Source organism: Coregonus clupeaformis, chromosome 25 (genome assembly GCF_020615455.1).
Source record: "Coregonus clupeaformis isolate EN_2021a chromosome 25, ASM2061545v1, whole genome shotgun sequence".
Classification (NCBI taxonomy): Eukaryota; Metazoa; Chordata; class Actinopteri; order Salmoniformes; family Salmonidae; genus Coregonus; species Coregonus clupeaformis.
Window position 1 is genome coordinate 6,451,894 of NC_059216.1, and position 25,370 is coordinate 6,477,263.

Sequence of the window (25,370 nt, forward strand, 5' to 3'; positions counted from 1 at the left end):
AGGAAGGGAAATGATGTGGATATATTGAAGCAACATCTCAAGACATCAGTCAGGAAGTTAAAGCTTGGTCGCAAATGGGTCTTCCAAATGGACAATGACCCCAAGCATACTTCCAAAGTTGTGGCAAAATGGCTTAAGGACATCAAAGTCAAGGTACTGGAGTGGCCATCACAAAACCCTGACCTCAATCATATAGAATATTTGTGGGAAGAACTGAAAAAGCGTGTGCGAGCAAGGAGGCCTACAAACCTGACTCAGTTACACCAGCTCTGTCAGGAGGAATGGGCCAAAATTCACCCAACTTATTGTGGGAAGCTTTTGGAAGTCTACCCAAAACGTTTGACCCAAGTTAAACAATTTAAAGGCAATGCTACCAAATACTAATTGAGTGTATGTACATTTCTGACCCGCTGGGAATGTGATGAAAGAATTCTTAAAATAAAGTGGTAATCCTAACTGACCTAAAACAGGGCATTTTTACTAGGATTAAATGTCAGGAATTGTGAAAAACTGAGTTTAAATGTATTTGGCTAAGGTGTATGTAAACTTCCGACTTCAACTATAATATATATATCGATAATTCAAGGATTATTTTAACAGAGGGGCAAGTTTCTCAAGTAACTCAACCTGTCACTCAGCTGTCAGAGAATGGTTTGAGGGGTCTCTGTTAGCAGCACACCTCACATCATGACCGCTGCCTAGCGGAGGTGGGAAACAACATGCCTCCCATGTGTGACTTAGTACATTTATATTAAATTGAACCTGTGGTCCTCTGTAGCTCAATTGGTAGAGCATGGCGCTTGTAACGCCAGGGTAGTGGGTTCGATCCCCGGGACTACCCATACGTAAAAATGTATGCGCACATGACTAAGTCGCTTTGGTTAAAAGCGTCTGCTAAATGGCATATTATTAGATTATATTATTATGAAGAGAGCAATGCCCCCCTCAGGTTTAAAATCCCATTGCTCATTGGAATGGGAGGTGATGGTAATAAACTGACAACGGCTCCGCTCTCGGCTCCATCTGACCTTCTAGGGAGCTCTGGGAGCCAACTCCAGTACTCAGAGTGACAGCAGCCAGAGAGAGGGAGAGCGAGGGAGAGAGGGCTGCTATCTTGTGATAAATAAAGGAGTGATAGAGCCCTGACAGGAGCGCTCGCTGGCTCTGCTCTGTCACTGGAGACTTCTACAACCCCCTGCCTGGAGCGGGCGGGAGGACAGAGGAACAGTCCTGAACCTCCCATGCTTTTTCCATTTACACTGGCCTAGCGTCTGCAGCTGACAAAAACACAATTTGCACTAAAACAAGCGATCAATATGAGATGGGGACATATGGAGAATATAGGCCTAGGGATTCTGTATATAGAGATGTAACCTCCTGGTTACTTTTAGCTCTTTCTTGCATGGACTAATTTAGTTACATTGTTGCATTGGGGACATATTTTGGAAATGGACCCATTGCTAGGCAACAGTCTGAGGCGTGAGAGAGGGAGAAGGTTAACCCCACGAACTTCGTGAGCTTTCAAGACGGCTAGTTACAGAAAGTATTCACACCCCTTGACCTTTTCCACATTTTGTTGTGCTAACAGGGTGGGATTAAAATGGAATGAATTACAGTTCCTAAGGAAATTAGTCAGTCAATTGAAATAAATTCATTAGGCCCTAATCTATGGATTTCACATGCATCTGTTGGTCAGATACTCTACATTACATTTTACATTTTAGTCATTTAGCAGACGCTCTTATCCAGAGCGACTTACAGTTAGTGAGTGCATACATTTTCTATACTGGCCCCCTGTGGGAATCGAACCCACAACCCTGGCATTGCAAGCGCCATGCTCTACCAACTGAGCTACATGACCAAAAGTATGTGGACACCTGCTCATCGAACATCTCATTCCATGGGCATTAATATGGAGTTGGTCCCCCTTTGCTGCTATAACAGCCTCCACTCTTCTGGGAAGGCTTTCCACTAGATGTTGGAACATTGCTGCGGGGACTTGCTTCCATTCAGCTACAAGAGCATTAATGTGGTCGGGCACTGATGTTGGGCGATTAGGCCTGGCTCGCAGTCGGTGTTCCAATTCATCCCAAAGGTGTTCGATGGGGTTGAGGTCAGGGCTCTGTCCAGGCCAGTCAAGTTCTTCCACACCGAACTTGACTTACCATTTCTGTATGGACCTCGCTTTGTGCATGGGGGCATTGTCATGCTGAAACAGGAAAGGGCCTTCCCCAAACTGTTGCCACAAAGTCGGAAGCACATAATCGTCTAGAATGTCATTGTATGCAGTAGCGTTAAGATTACCCTTCAATGGAACTAAGGGGCCTAGCCCAAACCATGAAAAACAGCCCCAGACCATTATTCCTTCTCCAACAAACATTACAGTTGGCACTATGCATTCGGACAGGTAGCGTTTTCCTGGCATCCGCCAAACCCAGATTTGTCCATTGGACTGCCAGATGGTGAAGCGTGATTCATTACTCCAGAGAATACGTTTCCACTGCTCCAGAGTCCAATGGCGACGAGTGATACGCCACTCCAGCAGACGCTTGGCAATGCACATCTTAGGCTTGTGTGCGGCTGCTCGGCCATGGAAATCCATTTCATGAAGCTCCCGACGAACAGTTATTGTGCTGACATTGCTTCCAGAGGCAGTTTGGAACTCAGTAGTGAGTGTTGCAACCGAGGACAGACAATTTTTATGCGCTACGCACTTCAGCACTCGGCGGTCCCGTTCTGTGAGCTTGTGTGGCCTACCACTTCGCGGCTGAGCCGTTGTTCCTAGACGTTTCCACTTCACAATAACAGCACTTACAGTTGACCGGGGCATCTCTAGCAGGGCAGAAATTTAGCGAACTGACTTGTTGGAAAGGTGACATCCTATGACGGTGCCGCGTTGAAAGTCACTGAGCTCTTCAGTACGGGCCATTCTACTGCCAATGTTTGTCTATGGATATTGCATGGCTGTATGCTTGCTTTTATACACCTGTCAGTAACTGGTGTGGCTGAAATAGCCAAATCCACTAATTTGAAGGGGTGTCCACATACACTACATTGCCAAAAGTATCTTGATTACATAAGTATTCAACCCCATGAGTCAATACATGTTAGAATCACTTTTGACAGCGATTACAGCAGTGGGTCTTTCTGGGTACGTCTCTAAGAGCTTTGCACACCTGGATTGTACAATATTTGCACATCATTATCAAGTTCATTGTTGATCATTGCTAGACAGCCATTTTCAGATTTTGCCATAGATTTTTAAGCCGATTGTAGTCAAAACTGTAACTAGGCAACTCAGGAACATTCAATGTCATCTTGGTAAGCAACTCCTGTGTTTATTTGGCCTTGTGTTTTAGGTTATTGTCCTGCTGAAAGGTGAATTTTACTCCCAGTTTCTATTGGAAAGCAGACAACCAGGTTTTCCTCTAGGATTTTTCCTGTGCTTAGCAATTCCATGTATTTTTATCCCCCCAAAAACCTAGTTCTCCCTAGTTAATTTCTTTGCCACAATTTTTGCAGTTTTACTTTAGTGCCTTATTGCAAACAGGATGCATGTTTTGGAATATGTTTATTCTGTACAGGCTTCCTTCTGTTGTTGATCCATCCTCAGTTTTCCCCTCCATCACAGCATTAAACTCTGTTTTAAAGTCACCATTGACCTCATGGTGAAATCCCTAAGCAGTTTCCTTCCTCTCTGGCAACTGAGTTAGGAAGGACGCCTGTATCTTTGTAGTGACTGGGTGTATTGATACACCATCTAAAGTGTAATTAATAACTTCACCATGCTCAAAGGGATATCCAATGTCTGCTTTTTATTTTTTACCAATCTAACAATAGGTGCCCTTCTTTGTGGTTGAATCTATGTTTGAAATTCACTGCTCAACTGAGGGACTTTACAGATAATTGTATGAGTGGGGTACAGAGATGAGGTAGACATAAATAAAATTATGTTAAACACTATTATTGCACACAGAGTGAATCCATGCAAATTATTGTGACTTAAGCACATTTTTACTCCTGAACTTATTTAGGCTTGCCATAACAAAGGGGTTGAATACTTATTGACTCAACACATTTCAGCTTTTCATTTTCTATTAATATGTTTTTAAAAATGGGGGTAGGCCAGTGTGTAGGCCAGTGACACAAAATCTAAATTTAATTCATTTTAAATTCAGGCTGTAACACAACAAAATACTTTCTGAAGGCACTGTAATGGTTTTATTGTTTTGAAAGTTAGTTGAACTCGGTCTGAGTAACCCCAGTAATGAACGGTTAGCCCTGCATCCCCGACCACGTGAGGACGGCGTAAGATATATAGATATATATATATATTTTTTTATTCGGGTTCTACTGGCATCGGAAGACCTCTGTTTTTGCTCTCCTCCCGCTCGGAGGCTCGACCGTTGGAGATGATGTGAGAGACTGAGCTCTGAGTGACAGGCCCATTGGACTGTTTGCACTGGTGCGCTTCTCATCAGTCACGCACAGGTGACCTGGATTCCGGACCGTGAGTTTCATTGGATTGGGGACTAATTACTTTGCTATTTCTTTTATTGGTTTGAAGGGGATCCCCATTGTATAAAATGAGCGCTTTTCGGTATTAAACCCTGGTACCAGGTCCTTCCTAAATAAGTGTATATCTGTGACTTATTTGAGTATTGAAATGTGTTAAATAATAATTGTTGGGTTACATATGATTCCAGTTTGAGCTTTCTATTGAGACTGATTTTATTGCGATTACACTGACATGTCTTCATAACTCATAACTTCATTTCTTGTTTGGTGTGTAGTTCTATATACTGTGTGGGCATATCTCCTAGTGGGTCAACTATATATTCTTTAGGGATATATTACTTACTAGGTGGAGGCACTGCGCTACTTTATGGTTAGGCCCACACATACATATACATTTTCACATGCTGCCTACTTACAGACCAAATAGTTTCATATTGCCACACACCTAGATACTAGGTCCAAACTGATAGGAACTCAGGTCCCTCAGAAGAGAGGGACAGAGATTATAGGGATAGAAAGATACATTGAGATAGCTTTTGCAGTTGTGCCAATGCTCAGTCTACATTAAAGCCTTGATGTTGGCTCACACTCCTGCCCTGCTAACCTATGATAGATTTCAGTATGCAGAGATGCAGTTATATGAGGATATCCATCCCCAGTCAGACCTATACTGTCACAAAGCTAAGGGCAATACCACAGGGACACCAACGCCATTAAAATAACACTCTTTGCATGAAAGATTGACTTTCAAATTCATGATGCATCCCATTTATCCACCTTGGCAGACCTGATTTAAATTATTTAAACCATTGAAGCATATTCTCACTAGCTGATACAGGCAGTCTCCCAGACTACCATTCATCTACACACACTGAACAGATTATAAAGGTATCTGGGATGACCTCGACATGTACCCCCAGGCTGAATGTGAACACCAGCTCTCTATTGAGAACCATTCATTCATATCTACTCTGAGCTGGAGTGTGACTGTGGACAGGACAGGGATGGTTGGTACTATAGCTTACCTTGTGCCAGCATGCTGAACTCAAGGAAGAGCGCGATGTGGTAGAGCTCCATGGCCTCCTCAGTGCGGGTGCTGGCTCCTCCCCTGCCCCCTGCCACCAGGACCTGCACCTCCCCCAGGCTACCGGCCGAGGGGCTCCCCCTCAGCACCAGCCCCAGCTCCACCACATCCGTGTACATGCAGTGAAGGATGACCCGCACATACTTCCGCGGGATGATGGACTCGTCCAGCACGATGCGTGTGGGTGTCTGCAGCGTGCGCTCCGTCATCTCCTCCCCCGTGCGGATGCGCCGCTGCAGAAGGTTCCGGAAAAAGGGTGAGCGGGCCGAGAGCACGGCCTTATGGGCCCTCAGGTCCTCGTCTGGGGAACCCAGCCCCCGGCAGCCCCCTGTGGCAACACCCCCTCCAGCCCCCCCACTGCTGTAGGCCTCCACCAGCTCCGCGTCGGAAGAGAAGCTGAGTAGGGCGTCGTAGTAACACATGTAGTCAAATAGCCCTCTCATGTCTGCCTCCAGGGAGTTGGGCGTGCCAAACTCCTTGCTCAGTTGCACCAGCACGTCCACGTTCTGCAGCCTGGAGTCCTCCACCCCACCCACCCCAAACTCCCCTGTGTACAGGTAGTGCAGTAGTGCAGAGAACATGGGCACATCGATGCCCACCGTCTCAATGTCCATAAGGACCTCAGCGCCGTACCCTGGAGAGGAGGACAGTAGGGTCTTGAAGAAGGGGCAGCGGGAAGCCAGCACGGCGCGGTGGGCGGGGAAACAGGAGTCCTGGAAGATGAGGTCCACGTCGGTGCAGTACTTGTGCTGGTAAAGGGCAGCCAGGTCACGCTGTAGGCTGGGTGCCTTGGCCCGCGCTAAGCTGGCATGAAAGCTCAGCTCTTTGAGGGAGGCTGTGCCCTCATACTCCTCCACTAGGGCGTTGGCATCACGCACATCCCACCCCGACAGGAGCTCCTTCATCTGGCGGGCATGGTCTGCAGAACGGCTGGACTTACGGCGCTTGATGAACCTCCTCTTGAGAGTGGCCAGACCCAGGCTCTTCTTCTTCCTGTCATGGGGCTTGTCGTGACCCTGCTCCAGGCTGTACAGCTTGGACTCCCAGCCATAGCCCTGCTGGGAGTATGACGACGTCCCTGCAACACACACATAACATAACATAACACAGAGGTCAGCTGGTTCAAATGTCGTGGTTATTTCTGAACAGGGAAATAAGTTATGCTAGGATTTTATTCATATGATACATGTATCTTGTTTTTCCACAGCTGTTTTCTAAATGCAGTCAATTCCTCTGGCTTGATAGCATTTAGAGTTTTCCATTTCTAGTCTGAAAGCATGACCCTAGGAAACCCAATCTGTCTTTTCTCCTAGCCCAGTCATGTGACCTGTTAAGACTGTCCAGACACACCACTCTGCTCTAGGTCCCCCACAGCGTGCTTGGCTCTCCCATGATCTAGGGCCTCATGTCTCTCATTTCACAGATAATTCAACTCTCTGTTAAGAAAGGAACAGGCCATCATTATCTGACTTTGATTAAGGTTTGGTTGGAATTAGACGGCAACAGGAAGTTAAACATGGACTAAAACGTTTTGTATTGTGTCAGTTTGGGGGGGTAGGAAAGTCCCCCTTCCCCTGTAGTCTTCTGCAATGCACTTGACCACCCATACACTAATGAACTACCCCGAATATCAGTGATGTTTGGCTGGAGAGAGGGGACTCGCATCAGAGGCAGCACTGCCAAATAGAAAAGTCTCTCTCTGCCCTTCCTTCCCTGAGCATCCATCACTGTGACCCACATAATAGTAATTCTAATATTGTGACTCATCCTCCGTCTACGCCTGCACAGCCAAGCTTACAACCAACAAACGTTAGAACTGTGAAGCCATCCTGATATTTTTTGCAATCTACAGGGCTTTCAACCCAATCAAATCTCCCTGAGCTGGGACTACAGACAAGAAACGTGTATAAAAGCAATCAATCAATCAATCAATTTTATTTTATATAGCCCTTCTTACATCAGCTAATATCTCGAAGTGCTGTACAGAAACCCAGCCTAAAACCCCAAACAGCTAGTAATGCAGGTGTAGAAGCACGGTGGCTAGGAAAAACTCCCTAGAAAGGCGAAAACCTAGGAAGAAACCTAGAGAGGAACCAGGCTATGAGGGGTGGCCAGTCCTCTTCTGGCTGTGCCGGGTGAAGATTATAACAGAACCATGCCAAGATGTTCAAAAATGTCCTGAGCTGGGACTACAGACAAGAAACGTGTATAAAAGCCTGGGGGTTTTCGTTAAGCAGACAAAAACTACTCTCTAAATAAATTAATAAGCAGCCACTCATAAATGGTGACTTTCATTTCATAAGTCAAGACTGACAGAACTCTTCTTGTAAAAATGAGAACCTAAATCAGTTGCTGATTGAAATGTTACACTGGAACTGAAAAGAAACTCCAACCAACCACCCTCCACAATGACTTGCACATTCCTGTATCATGCATCACATTTTAAGCATATAATTTATCTATGTTCATATCCTTGCCATGAAGGTCTGTTGAGGTCACTGATGATCTACACATGTCCCAGTGAGGACTTTCAAGATACATACACTAGAGTATTATGGTGAAGTAAGAACATTGAGAACTTACCTATGAAGGTCTGCTGTATCTGTGTGTTTCCCCCTATACGAGGGGAGCATGAGTGCGAGTAGCTGGATGCATTGGCACCCATCGTCGCTCCTCTTCACTTGCTGTTCAGGGATCTCCCCTCTTGCATGGTAATTCTGCCCAGGCGAAGCACTTCATTCCTCAGCCTTCGGCTCCCTTTCTCAGGGCCGGGTCCTCTGGAGCCTCCTTTGACACCCAAGCCCAGTCTGCCATGCCTGAAAAGGGGAGATAGAGCAGGGGGGGTTAGCCATGGAGTGATTTGATTGTTTTTGAGTAACTCTGTTACTGAGTAAAGTGCCATGGGGATTAAGGCCTGATGAGACTGTTTATACAATTCAAAACAGACCAGTCTTAATGCATAACCATACATCCTGGCCAATTTCAGACTGATCTCAATTTCCAGATAGAGGATGGACAGAGTTAGTTTTTGCCCCTAAAATACCAGAAATTCCTTTTGAAAATCAAATCATTAATTTCCTCTTGTATAACACTACACATATTTGCTATACATGCAGAGGCTATATGAAGAATAAAAACATGAAAATGTTGATATCATTTTCTAAACCATTCAAAGGTGCTTATGCTTAGCACCACTTGAGACTGGTGCACTTTCTCTGCCTGCCCCTCAGGAAATGTTGATTGGCAGGCAATAATAAATGCAATACAGATATATGGCGATCTTTGTAGGGAACCAGACCCCAGCCCTGTCCAGCCTACCTCTTTTAAACCAAAAGCCCCATACAAACCCCAGCTCAACCCATCTCTGCAGGCCCAGCCCTAGCTCCAGTTTGCCCCTGCACCCAACCTCACTCTCTGTTAGCTCCTCCATTGACCCAACCTGACCCTCTGGGAGGCTGGCGGGAAGTTCCAATGCAATGGGAGATCTGCTTTATCTCAGATGGATGTTTTTACCCCCGGCACTATAACCAGCCTCCCAGGGGCTCACAGTAACACCACACGCTCTTCACTCACACATTGGGAAACCAAACATTCACACTGGAATACACTCAAACCTAATAAAACTGTTTCACATATACTAAGTTATGGTTGATCTTTGTTTCATCAGAGGGATGGATATGTAACTAAAAATAAGCCAGGCTTCAGGGAGAATATGGACTGGATTTGTGTAGAGAATTTTAATATCTAGTATAGAGAAGAAGAAAAAAACAGATGTACCGTCTTGTTTACAAAAGAAGGTCCTCTGAGGTGCAGTAGAAAAGCAGAGCAACAATGCATCCATCACATCAGCCAAACAATACACTCCCAGCTTTACACAGCCAGAGTCCAAAACAATCATCTTCAAGAACCACATTTTCAACTAGGATCCTGGAAGCATATCTTAATGTTTGTAAAACAACAATTTCTTTGAGACCTGGACACTCAGCATCCCAAGTCTAACTCCACTCTCTCTGATGTTGAATAGGCAGAGGAAGGATGTCTGGGGGTGTGGGGGAGGGACACAGCTGGGCTGGATCAGGGTGTTGGGACTGGGACTGGGTTGGGCCTGTGGTGGGTTTGGGGAGGGGAGTGGCAAGATGAGGAAAGGCAAGGCTAGCTGGGCTATGTGTCACTAATGAGAGGTGACAGGGGAAAGGCTTCACGCCATGGCACTCCCCATCCCCTATCTTTCACTACAGCAGGCTGGGTCGCTGTATTTAATCAGCCACTTAGACTCTTAGAAAAAAAGGTTCTGGATAGAACCAAAAAAGGGTTATATTGCTTGCTTCATCTATGGCACCCCAAAAGGGTTCTTTGATCGGAACCCCAGGGGTTTGTCTTCACGGAACCAAAATTAGTTCCATATAGAACCCTTGGATTCCATATATGGAACCAATTTGTGTATATATATATATAGAACCTTAAGGGGTGCCATATATGAAGCAAGCATAGAACCCTTTTTGGTTCTATCCAGAACCTTTTTTCTTAAGAGTGTACAGAGCAGACGGAGTACCTCAGCCTCCCACAGCACATTACCATACAAAACGCCAGGCGGGAATAGGACCAATCTATTATTCAAATGACAGTCAAGTCACTTTATCAATCATTTATATGGATTTTTTTTATCAGAGTGCGTAGGAAGAGAAAAGAGGAGACAGGGATATCTCTGGGTCCTACTCATATCCTCCTAAAATTCCAGCTCGCCCAAACCCCTCCTGTTCAGCCTTCATCAGATCATCAACAGTGGCGGTCATCCCACACCAGTCCAGCTCACACGTGCACACAGCCATGAATTTACATAAGGGAGACAGTAACAATTGGGATAACTTGACCTACTAAGTACTCTATAGTCAAAGCAGATGCAAAATGGCCATTTGACTTCTGTTATTACAATGAACCTATAGTCCAGAGTTGCAGATTGGTCTAGTTTTTCAAATGGTTACTGTGCCCATTAGTTCTACGATCCAGAAAGCACTGCGCATTGACCAATCACCATGTCATTGACACAAAGATAGACAGTGGATGACAAACACCAGCAGCAGAAAGAGACACACATTCACTTCATTGCAAGTTACCTAATAGCATATCGGTAGCATATTTTATCCTCTTTGAAAAGTGTCAAGGAGAAGGTTCTCTTTCAGCATCGTATCAAATTTATGCTAGGTTATATTCATTTTCCTGGCATCAATAAAGTACCAAGGACTTGAATTGATAGTACACTATACCAGTTCAATCATTCACAAGGCAATATATGAGCCTTTAGCGCTCCATACCCCACAGGGAGTTTCTCTTCATTTACTTACAATGAAGATGTAGAAGAAGGCTATTGATTTCTAAAGTCTTCTCTATTCATTTGGGTTGCCCTACTAATTCATAGCTCAAACATCCAATTACCATTATCATAAAACAAAGCCGTCCCAAGACACCATCAAAAAGGTCAGGATGTGTGACTCCCTGAGCTGGAAATGGAGGTTTGGGACATCACAATGCCATTCTAATAATAAACTCTGTAATGGTCTTCTACCAACACATCTCAGCCAATTGTTGACCAGGAGAGTGAAAGGTGAATAACAAGTAGGCTCTCTGCGTCATTTTCATTGTGTGCTTTACTACTGTGCTAACTAATAAGACAGACTCACACTGTCTGAGACAGCATGTCCCCTCCCCTCTCCATGTCCCTATACCTGTGTCCTTTGCTACTGTATCAGAGGCATAATAAAGCCTTCTAATGAAGGGCTGGGATAGCTTGGGAGGTTGACTATAGAGCAGGACACTGAGCTTGTTAGTATGATGACCACAGGGCTGGCCGTCAAATTGATATGTCTCGGCACCTTCTGCTGAGCTCAGACCTGACCTAGCCACCTTTGCCCAACCTGACATAATGGATCAATCACCATTCAGTCAGTGATAGGATACACTCGTTCACTCATTTTGTGACTATGTCCAGTATATCTTGACATTGGACTACTTTCCTTGTCGTTCTGAAACATTGCCATAAAATGTCTGTTTCACTATGTTGGCCAGATTTGGGCCAGAGCCCAGCGCTCTAAAGAAAGATGTGAGAGCTGACCTTGATTTGATTATTTTCCCTACTTTTTCCTCAGGTTTATGGTCTTTCATTTGAGGCTCTGCTGAGTCGACAGACCTAAATGTTTTTGCAGGATAAACTCACTAATCAGGAACAGAACTCTATACATTTTACTCTAAAGGGCAGTAAGAAACATCCAACTATTTGTTTATGTAGTCTGTGAATCACTGGGACAGACTTACAGGGGCATGTAACAAACTGCTTAGCTCTGCAGTGCTTTGGTCCATCAGGCCAATCAGTTGAGCAGTGCATCCGTTCATTCTACTGATTACAGCCGCTGTTAGGACAGCTACCATAAACGACCGGAACAGACCAGAAAACAGAAGCGCAGTGGTGCGCGGGTCAGCTGTTTGTTCACCCGCACCCGCCCACAATTGCTAATAACCCATCTGCAACCACCGACTGACTATATGTGATAAAGTGAAAATCTGAGGCCTGCACCCAACCCTAACCTGCAAATATAGAAGTTGCGCTATAGGCTACAGTCAAAGACTTCATAACGATTTTTTTGACAGGAAAGAAAGTTGTGAAAACGACCCAATGTGTTTCTGATAAAATGTCAGTTCGGCTTAGATGCATATTTTATGTGGTCGAAATACTATCATCTTTTATGATGCTTTTATGGATGAAGACAGCACCTCTACAGATCATATCTAACTGAGCATTACATTCTCTTAAGATGCAGGAAGATAGAAATCATATTTCTCCACTCTTGTTCCCAAGTCCAAATTTTGCCTACATTTGGTGTATCATTTTACTGCAAGAAATGCTTAATTCTGCAGGACTTATTAAGACTATAGCCCTATTCGCCCGGAACTAGTATTACTAGAGGACGTTGGTTATGTGTATTTATTACCCCAGAATGTCCGTTATTCCAGAGGACGATTCAGATGGGATACTGTTTTTTCCAAAACTGCCCCCTGTAATTCTTTATTTCGTTTATTTTGTATAAATTGACAGTGATGACGGAAACCTGGATGTTTTTTTTCTAAGTGTGAAGATATTTCAAGTCCAGGTGATAACAGGCTACACTGATCAAATCAAATCAAATGTTATTGGTCACATGCGCCGAATACAACAGGTGCAGACATTACAGTGAAATGCTTACTTACAGCCCTTAACCAACAGTGCATTTATTTTAAACAAAAAAAGTAAAAATAAAACAACAACAAAAAAAAGTGTTGAGAAAAAAAGAGCAGAAGTAAAATAAAGTGACAGTAGGGGAGGCTATATATACAGGGGGTACCGTTGCAGAGTCAATGTGCGGGGGCACCGGCTAGTTGAGGTAGTTGAGGTAATATGTACATGTGGGTAGAGTTAAAGTGACTATGCATAAATACTTAACAGAGTAGCAGCAGCGTAAAAAGGATGGGGTGGGGGGGCAGTGCAAATAGTCCGGGTAGCCATGATTAGCTGTTCAGGAGTCTTATGGCTTGGGGGTAGAAGCTGTTGAGAAGTCTTTTGGACCTAGACTTGGCACTCCGGTACCGCTTGCCGTGCGGTAGCAGAGAGAACAGTCTATGACTAGGGTGGCTGGAGTCTTTGACAATTTTGAGGTTGGTTCCCAAGTTTCTAAACCAATCAATCAATCAATCAATTTTATTTTATATAGCCCTTCTTACATCAGCTAATATCTCGAAGTGCTGTACAGAAACCCAGCCTAAAACCCCAAACAGCTAGTAATGCAGGTGTAGAAGCACGGTGGCTAGGAAAAACTCCCTAGAAAGGCGAAAGCCTAGGAAGAAACCTAGAGAGGAACCAGGCTATGAGGGGTGGCCAGTCCTCTTCTGGCTGTGCCGGGTGGAGATTATAACAGAACCATGCCAAGATGTTCAAAAATGTTCATAAGTGACAAGCATGGTCAAATAATAATCAGGAATAAATCTCAGTTGGCTTTTCATAGCCGATCATTAAGAGTTGAAAACAGCAGGTCTGGGACAGGTAGGGGTTCCATAACCGCAGGCAGAACAGTTGAAACTGGAATAGCAGCAAGGCCAGGCGGACTGGGGACAGCAAGGAGTCACCACGGCCGGTAGTCCCGACGTATGGTCCTAGGGCTCAGGTCTCTCAGTTGGCTTTTCATAGCCGATCATTAAAGAGTTGAAAACAGCATACCAAACCATACCAAACCATCTTTGGTATAGTGTTGCCATAATATTTGAATTGAGGAAGTGTGATCATAAACTAGCACACTGACAAAACAAAAAAACTAAGGACACAAAAGGTGGTCTTCATGTCAACACAACTCATGGAAGCTAGTGAGCCTCTGTTATGCTGTGTGTGCATATTAATGACTGCATCATTCAACAGTCTGCCTTGGCATTACAAACAATGAAGGAACTGGATGTCTGTGGTAAACAGGCCTGAGCCTGATAGTCTTCAACCAGACTCTCAGGGTGACATTCAACATCTTGGGAAACAAAGGCACTGACCTGCTTTTCTCAAATATGGGTCAGCGTTTAACAGGAACTTTATTTGAGAATAAATCCAGTGTCAATACCTTACCACCTTCAGCTCAATCTCTCCAATTCAGATGACTCACTTCTATTACTTTGGCGAATTTCCTTGTGACAGAGGATATGTAGACCATGCGCTTCAATATTGTGGGATATTTCTCACTTTATACAATAGTTGTCATTTCTGAGTGTAACTGTCTACATTTTACTCTGTTGCCCAGATAAAATAATACATTTATTTATCTAAAAGGAAGCAAAGCAGGCACCTCAAGGACACAAAGCCATGGAAGCAGATAACTAATGGGCTTTGCCATGTCATAATTTGTATTGGCTTTAGGCCACAGAGTAATTGAGTAAACATAGTTTCATTGATATTTAGGCTCTACACATTCATCATCACGTTGCAAGAAGGATGCAAGTGCCTTACTCAAGAAACCATAAGCAGTTTTTGATAAGAGTTTTCTTTTTAAGAAAACATTGTCCCAGTTTCTTTAGGACAATATAGGGCAAATGAGTCCTGGCATCATTCTAATCAGATGCCTGTGTGAGCCATTCTGATGCGACTCAATGACATACGGATGGATTTCACACTACATAGGGTTCTATACACTAAACATCCTATAGTTATAGGATACAGACTAAACATTCTGCTACCTAAAATAAACCCAAACAGACTAAATTCAAGTTGCCATAGTAGAGGTTCTTATAATGTTGTTACTGTTGCAGTCAAATTCAAGTTTAATACATTGATCTGCCAACGTTGACAAAAAACAACAACAACATTCGAATGTTTAACATTGACAGAATTGGAATACCTCTCATTTCAAAGCAGCATCAGTCACTTCAACAGTAGGCTAAAAAGGAAATGTAGGCTAGGCTACATTGTTGCTATAGCGCGATCCGCCAACAACTAATTGGATAGGCTTACAATAGCAATAAATAGCAACAATGTATAACTATTTGTTAAATTAGTTTATTTTTATTTTTACAATTTGCAATTTAACAAGTGGTGTTCTTGTTAGAGGAATGGCATATGGATCGGACCTTTCAGGGTAGCTGCAACGTAGCCTACAAATAGGCTATATAACTTAAACCATAATATGAATGTCGTGGAAAGGCTTTGTTAGTATCGTAAGCCATAACACGGAGCCATTGTTGCCTTGCTGACAGCCCGTCGCATGCCAGCGTCGTATCATGGTATAGCCTAGGTTCGACTGAATCGGAAACAATGACTCACAGTAAAAGTGGGCATTATAGCAAACAAGTTGAGTGATACAAATACAAATAAACATTTCGGTAGCACGTTAGCCATGTTCATAACCCTGTAATTAGACTACATGTCGGTTGCTACGTCTGCTTTGACTTGCTCCTCGGAGACTTGACAAGTTCTGTAAAATAAAATCTGGTCAAAAAGGGATATGGACCTGCGATAGATCGTTGATTGAATAGTTTAAGATGTCACTGTACCTTGAGAAGACTTCGATTCTTTCAGAAATTATTCTCCCTTTTAAGTGGATTCCCGACTGAAGTTATGATGATTTCCTAGAAGAAATAGTCTAACCTACCGCACAACTCCCCTTTGTAACACCGATCATTAAGCATAAATCGACGCCATATCCACATAGAGAATCCTGCATGTGCCTTTAGATCCACTTTGCCGCGACTTTTCACCAAATTGCATGTCTTTTTTCCCCCCGAGAATAGAAACTCAAGACGTGTTCCTTAGCTTGGCTTGATTTTCCTTAAAAACCCTCATCCTTGCGCGGCGCCTGGTTGGGTGGGTGGTGTGGCCTATCTAGACGCGGTTTGCTGACTGGTTCGAGTCTGGAATGAGTAGAGAATTGTCAGCTTGCGAGCGCCGTCTAGCTGTTTGTGCGAGCTTAAAGGCTGATATGATGATATGCCTCCGCTCCAGTATTCATGACATACATTTTTTAAAAGTGTGCCAAAAGGCTCAGACTTTTCTGTTTCCATGCTCTGGCCGGCACCCTAGTCTCACTGGGCCATGGCTCCGGCGGACTTGCACTTGGGGCCAAAGCCAGGCCACCTTGAATTTTCAGCCTGCATTTACATAACACTTGCTAACTGTGAACATTAACACCTTTTCAAAAAAGCAACAGTTTTGATTATGCAGAGGTTGTTGATTCTGTGCTTCACAAGTCCTCACTGTCAGCCCTAGCTATGGAAACACATTTTCCCTAGTATAACATAAGGGTGTGTATACACTACTGTAACACTGGTGTTACAGTCAAAAAGCAGCAAAAGTGCAGTTTATTAATATTTTAAAGACACAGTCTGTAAGATGTGCAAAGGGTACCATCAATGAGTGGGTCACCAAAATGTTAACAATGGAGCAAATGCATCCCATGATGACATCTATACATGCACATTTTTACATGATTTCTAAGCCAACTCTATCTGTTTTGCTACATAGATGTGCACGCGTCGGTTTTGTTAACCCACCTAGATTATTTACTGGCATGCAGTTGTGGTGTGAAGATTGTTTGAAAAGTGATCTATAATCAATCAAGCCTATAAATTATTCAATAATAGGCTATATACCTAATCAATTAGGCTATTTCCTGGTGTGTTTGGTCTTATGTGTATTTTTAGGCTACAAAATAGGTAGGCTGCATTGATAGTTGATTGTTGCACTGTAGGCTAGGCCAGGGTTTCCCAAAGTCAGACCTGGCGTCAGTCATCACTAAAGTACAAATGTCCTCCAACAGAGGGCGATATGTTATATAAAATGTATTCAGACCATAGATTCTGGTGAAATCTCTTTTATAAATATGCATTTTTCCCTGATTACTTTAGTTAATTTGTTATCATAGTAGCCTAGGTGATTATTCAAATATTAAATATTTACAATGATTCTCATGTGGTTGGTATAGGCCATCAGTTCCTAAATCTTGTAGGCCTATTTCTCTTTTGCACTTTTCTATTTGCACTGACATCCTATAAACATTTTCTGAATGACAATATTAATGTGCATTGAGAGTAATCCACTCTGGTCAAATTTGTTGTCATGGATGTCACATCTTTCAGTTGGACCTCACAAACTGTAGCATATGCCCTGAGAATAGAGCTCTCTAACTGGAGTGCATCATACTAGACCTTTAGATAAGTATGTTCATGGTAACCAGGCTGTATATTTACTCTTTATGAGTCTCATATAAGGAACATCTGTTTCAGCAATACCCACAACCTCCTGCTTCCTAGTGACCTATGACACAACACAGCTCGCTGTTATTTTTGTTGTGTGTTTATTTTAATGTTTGCTGCTGACCTTATTTCCTCCCATGTAATCTGATTATACACTACAAATGTGATATGGCTGATTCTGCACCAGCTAAATATTGATGTAGACTTCATCAACTGTGATTAAACCATTGTCATAGTGGGCTACAGTCAGTGTCACTGGTTTTATTTTCTCAAGGTGTCACTACTTCCTCCGAAGCTGCCTCCCCTCCTTGTTTCATGCAGGCTTCGGCGTTCGTCGTCACCGGCCTTCTAGCCACTGCCGCTCCATATCTCATCATTCCATTTATCTTGTCTTGTCAATTACACACACCTGGTTCATATTCCCCTCATTAGTACGTGTTTAAGTGTTGCCTCTGCCTCCTTGTCCTTGTGGGTGATTGTTCATTGTGAGGATTAGTAGCTCGGTAGAGCTCAGTATTTTATATTGCCGGGGTATTTTCCCCATGTGCATGTTTGTTCCAGTGCGCCTGTTTTGCGCACTGGACTGGTTAAGCTTGATTACGGAATACATTCGGTATACTGTGATTTACCCTCCTGCGCCTTACTCCTTCAAATCACGCATCACAAAATCACCCACCCGCTATGGAGTCAGCGGGAGAGGAGCCCATGCCTGGAGTCGTGGCACGGGTCCAGGAGCATTCAACAATGCTAGCCAGCATGGTTCGGGTTCTCCAGGTCGTCCAACGCCTAGAGAGGAGAGGACCCAATCTGTTGAGGCCAGCTGGGCAACCGGATCCAGCCACCCGCACCCAGAGGGATCCATATATCCCGACCACGGGAGTTCGACGGGACAGCTGCTCTCTGCCAGGGATTCCTTCTCTAACTGGAGCTCTACTTCTCCAGCATCAGGCCGGCCCCATCGGAGCGGGAGAAGGTGTCCGCCCTCGTCTCCTGCCTCTCGGGGAAAGCCCTGGAGTGGGCCAACGCAGTCTGGAACGAAGGAGGAGCCGCGTTGGACAACTACGGGGAGTTCACTCGCCTCTTTCAGGCTGTTTTCGATCACCCGCCTGAAGGTCGAGAGGTGGGCGAGCGTCTGGTCCACTTGAAGCAGGGGACGAGGATTGCACAGCACTTCGCCTTGGAGTTTCGGACTCTAGCAGCTGGGTCCGGGTGGAACGAGCGGGCCCTTATCGACCACTTCCGGTGCCATCTGCGGGAGGACGTCCGAAGGGAGCTAGCCTGCCGGGACACCATGTTGTCCTTCACGCAACTGGTGGTCATGGCCATCCGTTTGGACAACCTGCTGGCGGCCAGAGGACGTCCTGGAGGGGGTCTGCCCGTTCCAACCCCAGCGGAGCTGATGGAGCCGTGATCCGAGAGAGCCGAGGACGACAGCGCCAGTGTCACTCTGGTGGCACGAAGGGACATTACACCGCACAATGTCGTCAGCGTTCTTTTGGGTCTGGAGGCGGCAGGCAGGGCACTCTCGCATCACCCCAGGTATCGAACACCCACACTTGTTCTGAGCCCCCTGCTGCGCACTGTACCCTACCCATTCACTTTCCTGATCACATTGTAGTTCCCCAGTGTAAGGCGCTAGTCGATTCAGGCGCACCTGGGAACTTTATGGACAGGGCATTCTCACACAGTCTAGGCATTTCATTGGTTCCCCTATCCATTCCACTCCCCATCAGAGCACTTGACAGTCGACCATTAGGGTCCGGGTTTGTTAGGGAAGTTACCGCACCAATCACCATGGCTACCCACGAGACTCATTGCGAGCAAGTCACGTTTTTTATCATTGAGTCTCCTGCTTTCCCTGTGGTACTAGGTACAGTGAGGGAAAAAAGTATTTGATCCCCTGCTGATTTTGTACGTTTGCCCACTGACAAAGACATGATCAGTCTATAATTTTAATGGTGGGTTTATTTGAACAGTGAGAGACAGAATAACAACAACAAATCCAGAAAACCGCATGTCAAAAATGTTATAAATTATTTGCATTTTAATGAGGGAAATAAGTATTTGACCCCTCTGCAAAACATGACTTAGTACTTGGTGGCAAAACCCTTGTTGGCAATCACAGAGGTCAGACGTTTCTTGTAGTTGGCCACCAGGTTTGCACACATCTCAGGAGGGCTTTTGTCCCACTCCTCTTTGCAGATCTTCTCCAAGTCATTAAGGTTTCGAGGCTGACGTTTGGCAACTCAAACCTTCAGCTCGCTCCACAGATTTTCTATGGGATTAAGGTCTGGAGACTGGCTAGGCCACTCCAGGACCTTAATGTGCTTCTTCTTGAGCCACTCCTTTGTTGCCTTGGCCGTGTGTTTTGGGTCATTGTCATGCTGGAATACCCATCCACGACCCATGTTCAATGCCCTGGCTGAGGGAAGGAGGTTCTCACCCAAGATTTGACGGTACATGGCCCCGTCCATCGTCCCTTTGTTGCGGTGAAGTTGTCCTGTCCCCTTAGCAGAAAAACACCCCCAAAGCATAATGTTTCCACCTGCGTGTTTGACGGTGGGGATGGTGTTCTTGGGGTCATAGGCAGCATTCCTCCTCCAAACACGGCGAGTTGAGTTGACGCCAAAGAGCTCGATTTTGGTCTCATCTGACCACAACACTTTCACCCAGTTCTCCTCTGAATCATTCAGATGTTCATTGGCAAACTTCAGACGGGCCTGCATATGTGCTTTCTTGAGCAGGGGAACCTTGAGGGCGCTGCAGGATTTCAGTCCTTCACGGCGTAGTGTGTTACCAATTGTTTTCTTGGTGACTATGGTCCCAGCTGCCTTGAAATCATTGACAAGATCCTCCTGTGTAGTTCTGGGCAGATTCCTCACCGTTCTCATGATCATTGCAACTCCACGAGGGGAGCTCTTGCATGGAGCCCCAGGCCGAGGGAGATTGACAGTTATTTTGTGTTTCTTCCATTTGCAAATAATCGCACCAACTGTTGTCACCTTCTCACCAAGATGCTTGGCGATGGTCTTGTAGCCCATTCCAGCCTTGTGTAGGTCTACAATCTTGTCACTGACATCCTTGGAGAGCTCTTTGGTCTTGGCCATGGTGGAGAGTTTGGAATCTGATTGATTGCTTCTGTGGACAGGTGTCTTTTATAGAGGTAACAAGCTGAGATTAGAGCACTCCCTTTTAAGTGTGCTCCTAATCTCAGCTCGTTACCTGTATAAAAGACTCCTGGGAGCCAGAAACCTTTCTGATTGAGAGGGGGTGAAATACTTATTTCCCTCATTAAAATGCAAATCAATTTATAACATTTTTGACATGCGTTTTTCTGGATTTTGTTGTTGTTATTCGGTCTCTCACTGTTCAAATAAACCTACCATTAAAATTATAGACTGATCATTTCTTTGTCAGTGGGCAAACGTACAAAATCAGCAGGGGATCAAATACTTTTTTCCCTCACTGTATCCCTTGGTTAGCACTCCATAACCCCACATTATCATGGCCGCAGAGGGTTCTCACGGGGTGGTTGTGAGAGTGTCAAGGTAGGTGTCTCTGTGTTTCCGTTGGTGCAACCACGGTGGAAAGTCCAGACAGTACCTCCACCGTGCGCATTCCCCCCGAATACCTCGATTTGGCGCACACGTTTTCCAAAACGCAGGCGACCAAGTTACCACCTCATCGGGCGGGGGATTGCGCGATAAACCTCCGGGTAGACGCTGTGCCTCCCAGGAGTCATGTGTATCCCCTGTCACAGGCTGAAACGGAGGCTATGGAAACATACGTCGCAGAGTCCCTGTGCCAGGGGTATATACGTCCCTCCACTTCATCCGCCTCCTCAAGTTTATTTTTTGTGAAGAAGGACAGAGGTCTGCGCCCGTGCATTGATTATCGACCACTGAACAGGGAGACGATAAGATTTTGTTATCCTCTCCCCCTCATTCCTTCAGTGATCGAGTCAATGCATGGGGCGCGCTTCTTCACCAAATTAGATCTCTGGAGTGCGTACAACCTGGTGCGTGTCCAAGAGGGGGATGAGTGGAAGACAGCATTCAGCACAACCACGGGGCATTATGAAAACCTGGTGATGCCCTACGGTTTGATGAATGCTCCATCCGTCTTCCAGTCCTTTGTGAACGACGTGTTTCGGGACATGCTTGGTCTCGGTGTAGTGGTCTACATCGATGACATTCTGGTGTATTCCATTACGCGCGCCGAGCATGTGTCCACGGCATGCGCCGAGCAAGTGCTGGCCCAACTGTTGGAAAATGACCTTTATGCCAAGGCAGAAAAGTGTCTGTTTTTCCAGAAGTCCGTCTCCTTCCTCGGATACCGCATTACCACCTCAGGTGTGGAGATGGAGGGAGATCGCATTTCAGCCGTTCGTAATTGGCCGACTCCAACCACGGTTAAGGAGGTGCCGCGCTTTATTGGCTTCGCCAACTACCATCGGAGGTTTATCCAGGGCTTTGGCAAGGTCGCAGCTCCCATTACATCTCTGTTGAAGGGTGGGCTGTCCCAGCTCCGCTGGTCTGCTGAGGCTGACAGGGCCTTCAGTAACTTGAGGGGTCTGTTCACCTCAGCCCTGGTACTGACCCACCCCGATCCATCACTACCATTCGTAGTGGAGGTGGATGCGTCCTAGGTAGGGATAGGCGCTGTCCTATCTCAACGCTCGGGCACGCCACCCAAGCTCCGCCCCTGTGCCGTCTTCTCTATGAAGCTCAGCCCGGCGGAGCAGAACTACGACGTTGGTGATCGGGAGCTGTTGGCTGTTGTCCGAGCCCTGACCGTGTGGAGGCATTGGCTCGAAGGGGCGAAACACCCTTTCCTCGTCTGGACGGACCACCGTAACCTGAAGTACATCCGGGCAGCGAGGAGGCTGAATCCTCGCCAGGCCAGGTGGGCCCTATTCTTCACCCGGTTTGATTTTACACTGTCATACATCCCAGGTACGAAGAACGTGAAGGCAGACGCATTGTCATGGCTGTATGACACAGTGGAGAGTCCCAGAGACAACACCCCCATACTCCTGGCCTCCTGCATTGTGGCGCCGGTAGTATGGGTGATGGACGCAGATATAGAGCAGGCGTTACACACAGAGCCATCTCCACCTCAGTGTCCAGCTGGGCTGCAGTACGTGCCTGCTCTTATCTGTGACCGTCTGATCTACTGGGCACACACGTCACCCTCCTCTGGTCACCCAGGTATTGGTCATACAGTGCCCTGCCTGACCGGAAAGTACTGGTGGCCTACCTTGGCTAAGGACGTGAGGGTGTATGTCTCCTCCTGCTCGGTTTGCGCCCAGAGTAAGGCACCTAGGCACCTCCCAGTGGGTAAGTTACAACCTTTACCAGTTCCACAACGACCATGGTCTCACCTGAGTGTTGATTTCCTTACCGATCTTCCCCTCTCCCAAGGTAACACCACCATCCTGGTCATTGTGGACCGCTTTTCCAAGGCCTGCCACCTTCTTCCTCTGCCCGGTCTCCCCACGGCCCTGCAAACTGCGGAGGCCCTGTTTACACACATCTTCCGGCACTACGGGGTACCAGAGGATATAGTGTCTGACCGGGGTCCCCAATTCACATCCAAGGTCTGGAAGGTGTTCATGGAACGTCTGGGGGTCTCGGTCAGCCTGACCTCTGGTTTCCACCCTGAGTCTAATGGGCAGGTGGAACTGGTAAATCAGGATGTGGGTAGGTTCCTGCGGTCCTACTGCCAGGACCGGCCGGGGGAGTGGTCGTTGTTCTTGCCATGGGCCGAATATGCCCAGAACTCTCTTTGTCACTCCTCCACTAACCTAACGCCATTTCAATGTATTTTAGGTTACCAACCGGTTCTGGCACCGTGGCACCAGAGCCAGACCGAGGCTCCTGCGGTGGATGACTGGTTTCGGCGCGCAGAGGAGACGTGGGACGCTGCCCACGTCCACCTCCAACCCGCCGTGCGTCGTCAGAAGGCCAACGTTGACCGCCACCGCAGTGAGGCCCCGGTACGAATTACCGGGTGATTGGGTCTGGCTCTCGACCCGGAATCTGCCCCTCCACCTGCCCTGCCGGAAGTTCGGGTGGGGGGCCTCAGTACCTCGTGGAGTGGGAGGGGTACGGTCCGGCGGAACGGTGCTGGGTCCCGGTGAGGGATATTCTCAATCTCTCCCTGTTGCGGGATTTCCACTGTCGCCATACGGCTCGCGCGTCCTCCTGGCCGTCCCCGAGGCCTGGGTCAACGCGCTGCTGGAGCTGCGCGTCAAGGGTGGGGTACTGTCACGACTTCCTCTGAAGCTGCCTCCCCTCCTTGTTCGGGCAGGCTTCGGCGTTCATCGTCACCAGCCTTCTAGCCACTGCCGCTCCATATCTCATCATTCCATTTGTCTTGTCTTGTCAATTACACACACCTGGTTCATATTCCCCTCATTAGTACGTGTTTAAGTGTTCCCTCTGTCCCCTTGTCCTTGTGGGTGATGTTCATTGTGAGGATTAGTAGCTCGGTTGAGCTCAGTAGTTTATATTGCCGGGGTATTTTCCCCGTGTGCATGTTTGTTCCACTGCGCCTGTTTTGCTCACTGGACTGGTTACGCTGGATTACGGAATAAACTCTGTATACTGTGATTTACCCTCCTGCGCCTGACTCCTTCAAATCACGCATCACACAAGGTGTCAAGCAAGTAGGATTAATTTTATGGTGAAACATTTCTATATATTTATTCTGTACAATTTGATTGCAATTAAACCCAATCATATAAAACTCTATCATACCAGTCCTCAATACATTTGTCCAGCCTCTATGATTGCATGTATAGTATGTTCTTTGACAATGGTGTGTTTTGGAGTCTGGGCCCTGTTGTAGTGACTCCTCCCTTTGGATGATAATAATGGGAAGGCTTGATGAAAGCCCAGTGTCTCTATCTCACAGGATGTGCTGCTGGGAAGTTTTCCAGTGTTACTGAGATCAGATCTGCTGTCCAGAAGCTGTGAACCTGACGTTAGCCACACAGGACTAAGTAGAGCGATGTTTGCTCTTTTTAGGGGACCAACTGGGTTCCTTGTACGGACAAAGGCGGTTCTGCAGGACTACAGATCAAATATCTACAGCAAGCCACCCAAGGACAAGATTGGGCCTGGGGTAGGAACCAAAGCTCCTCTCTGTCCAACTTCTTTTTTGCAATCAGAAAAATATTGTTTTGGAAGTGTCCCATATGGCAATTGTTTCGTTAGGGCCATGTTACCAATTTCTTTAACTTTTGCGTTCTTTTTTTTGTTGGCTGCAAATGTTTGAAAGTGTATGGTATCCTATATTACCATTCAATGTCAGAATTGAGTGGTCAGGCTGGTCTAGGCAAAGCTCATAGCAATTGAACTAAAACAAAGTAAATTCTGAGAAGTTGCTGCCCACTGAACTCCTAAAATCACACGAAACTACAACACTACAACAAAGTTACAGTCTGAGGCAGCCATATCTTTAACACATTCCATTACATTCTCTAATGTGGTGAATTCAAGCGAAGGGGGTTTTCCAGCTGAAAGAGAAATATGTTATATTTATTTATTTATTTTTTAATTATTTTTATTTAAGTTAGTAGTGCCAAGCTTTCTCCTCTGATAATAAATCTGATGACAGAGTTGTGAGACAGAACCTAGTGTCGGTGCAGCCGTCCACTCAACTTTCCTCAGGGACATCCACAGGGTTTTTAACTGATCATTTATGGGTGTAGCTATGAAGCCCAACAGTGCCAGGGGAGGATGCTGTGGAGGCAGGGGGATGGAGACTGTGCTAGGGAGACCATGATGTAATATAATCACAGCAAAGGATCATGACCCTCTGGGGGGCAGGTCAATTGGTCGGCCCAGCTGTAAACCTACATACAGCATGAAGGAGAGAGGGCTTGATAAATAGGAAGAGACAGAAAGTTGGTGTCTATGAGAGAGAGAGAGAGAGAGAGAGAGAGAGAGAGAGAGGGAGAGAGAGATGGGTTTTACACAAATGCATAAAAACTTGACCCAGGTAATTAGTGTTA

The 25,370-nt window shown here is 45.9% G+C and overlaps 1 protein-coding gene across 1 annotated transcript in view; it reads right to left on the reverse strand.

The window, feature by feature from the left end:
• LOC121539327 (BTB/POZ domain-containing protein 7-like) overlaps positions 1-15,993 on the reverse strand; it is a 32,827-nt gene extending 16,834 nt beyond the window's left edge. The window contains exons 1-3 of the mRNA XM_045207480.1: positions 15,653-15,993; positions 8,186-8,418; positions 5,544-6,680 (exon numbers count right to left, since the gene is read on the reverse strand). Of these exons, the coding sequence (XP_045063415.1) occupies positions 5,544-6,680; positions 8,186-8,267 (1,219 nt within the window). The 5' untranslated portion in view covers positions 8,268-8,418; positions 15,653-15,993. The remainder of the gene's footprint in view (positions 1-5,543; positions 6,681-8,185; positions 8,419-15,652) is intronic.
• Positions 15,994-25,370: the final 9,377 nt, after the last annotated feature.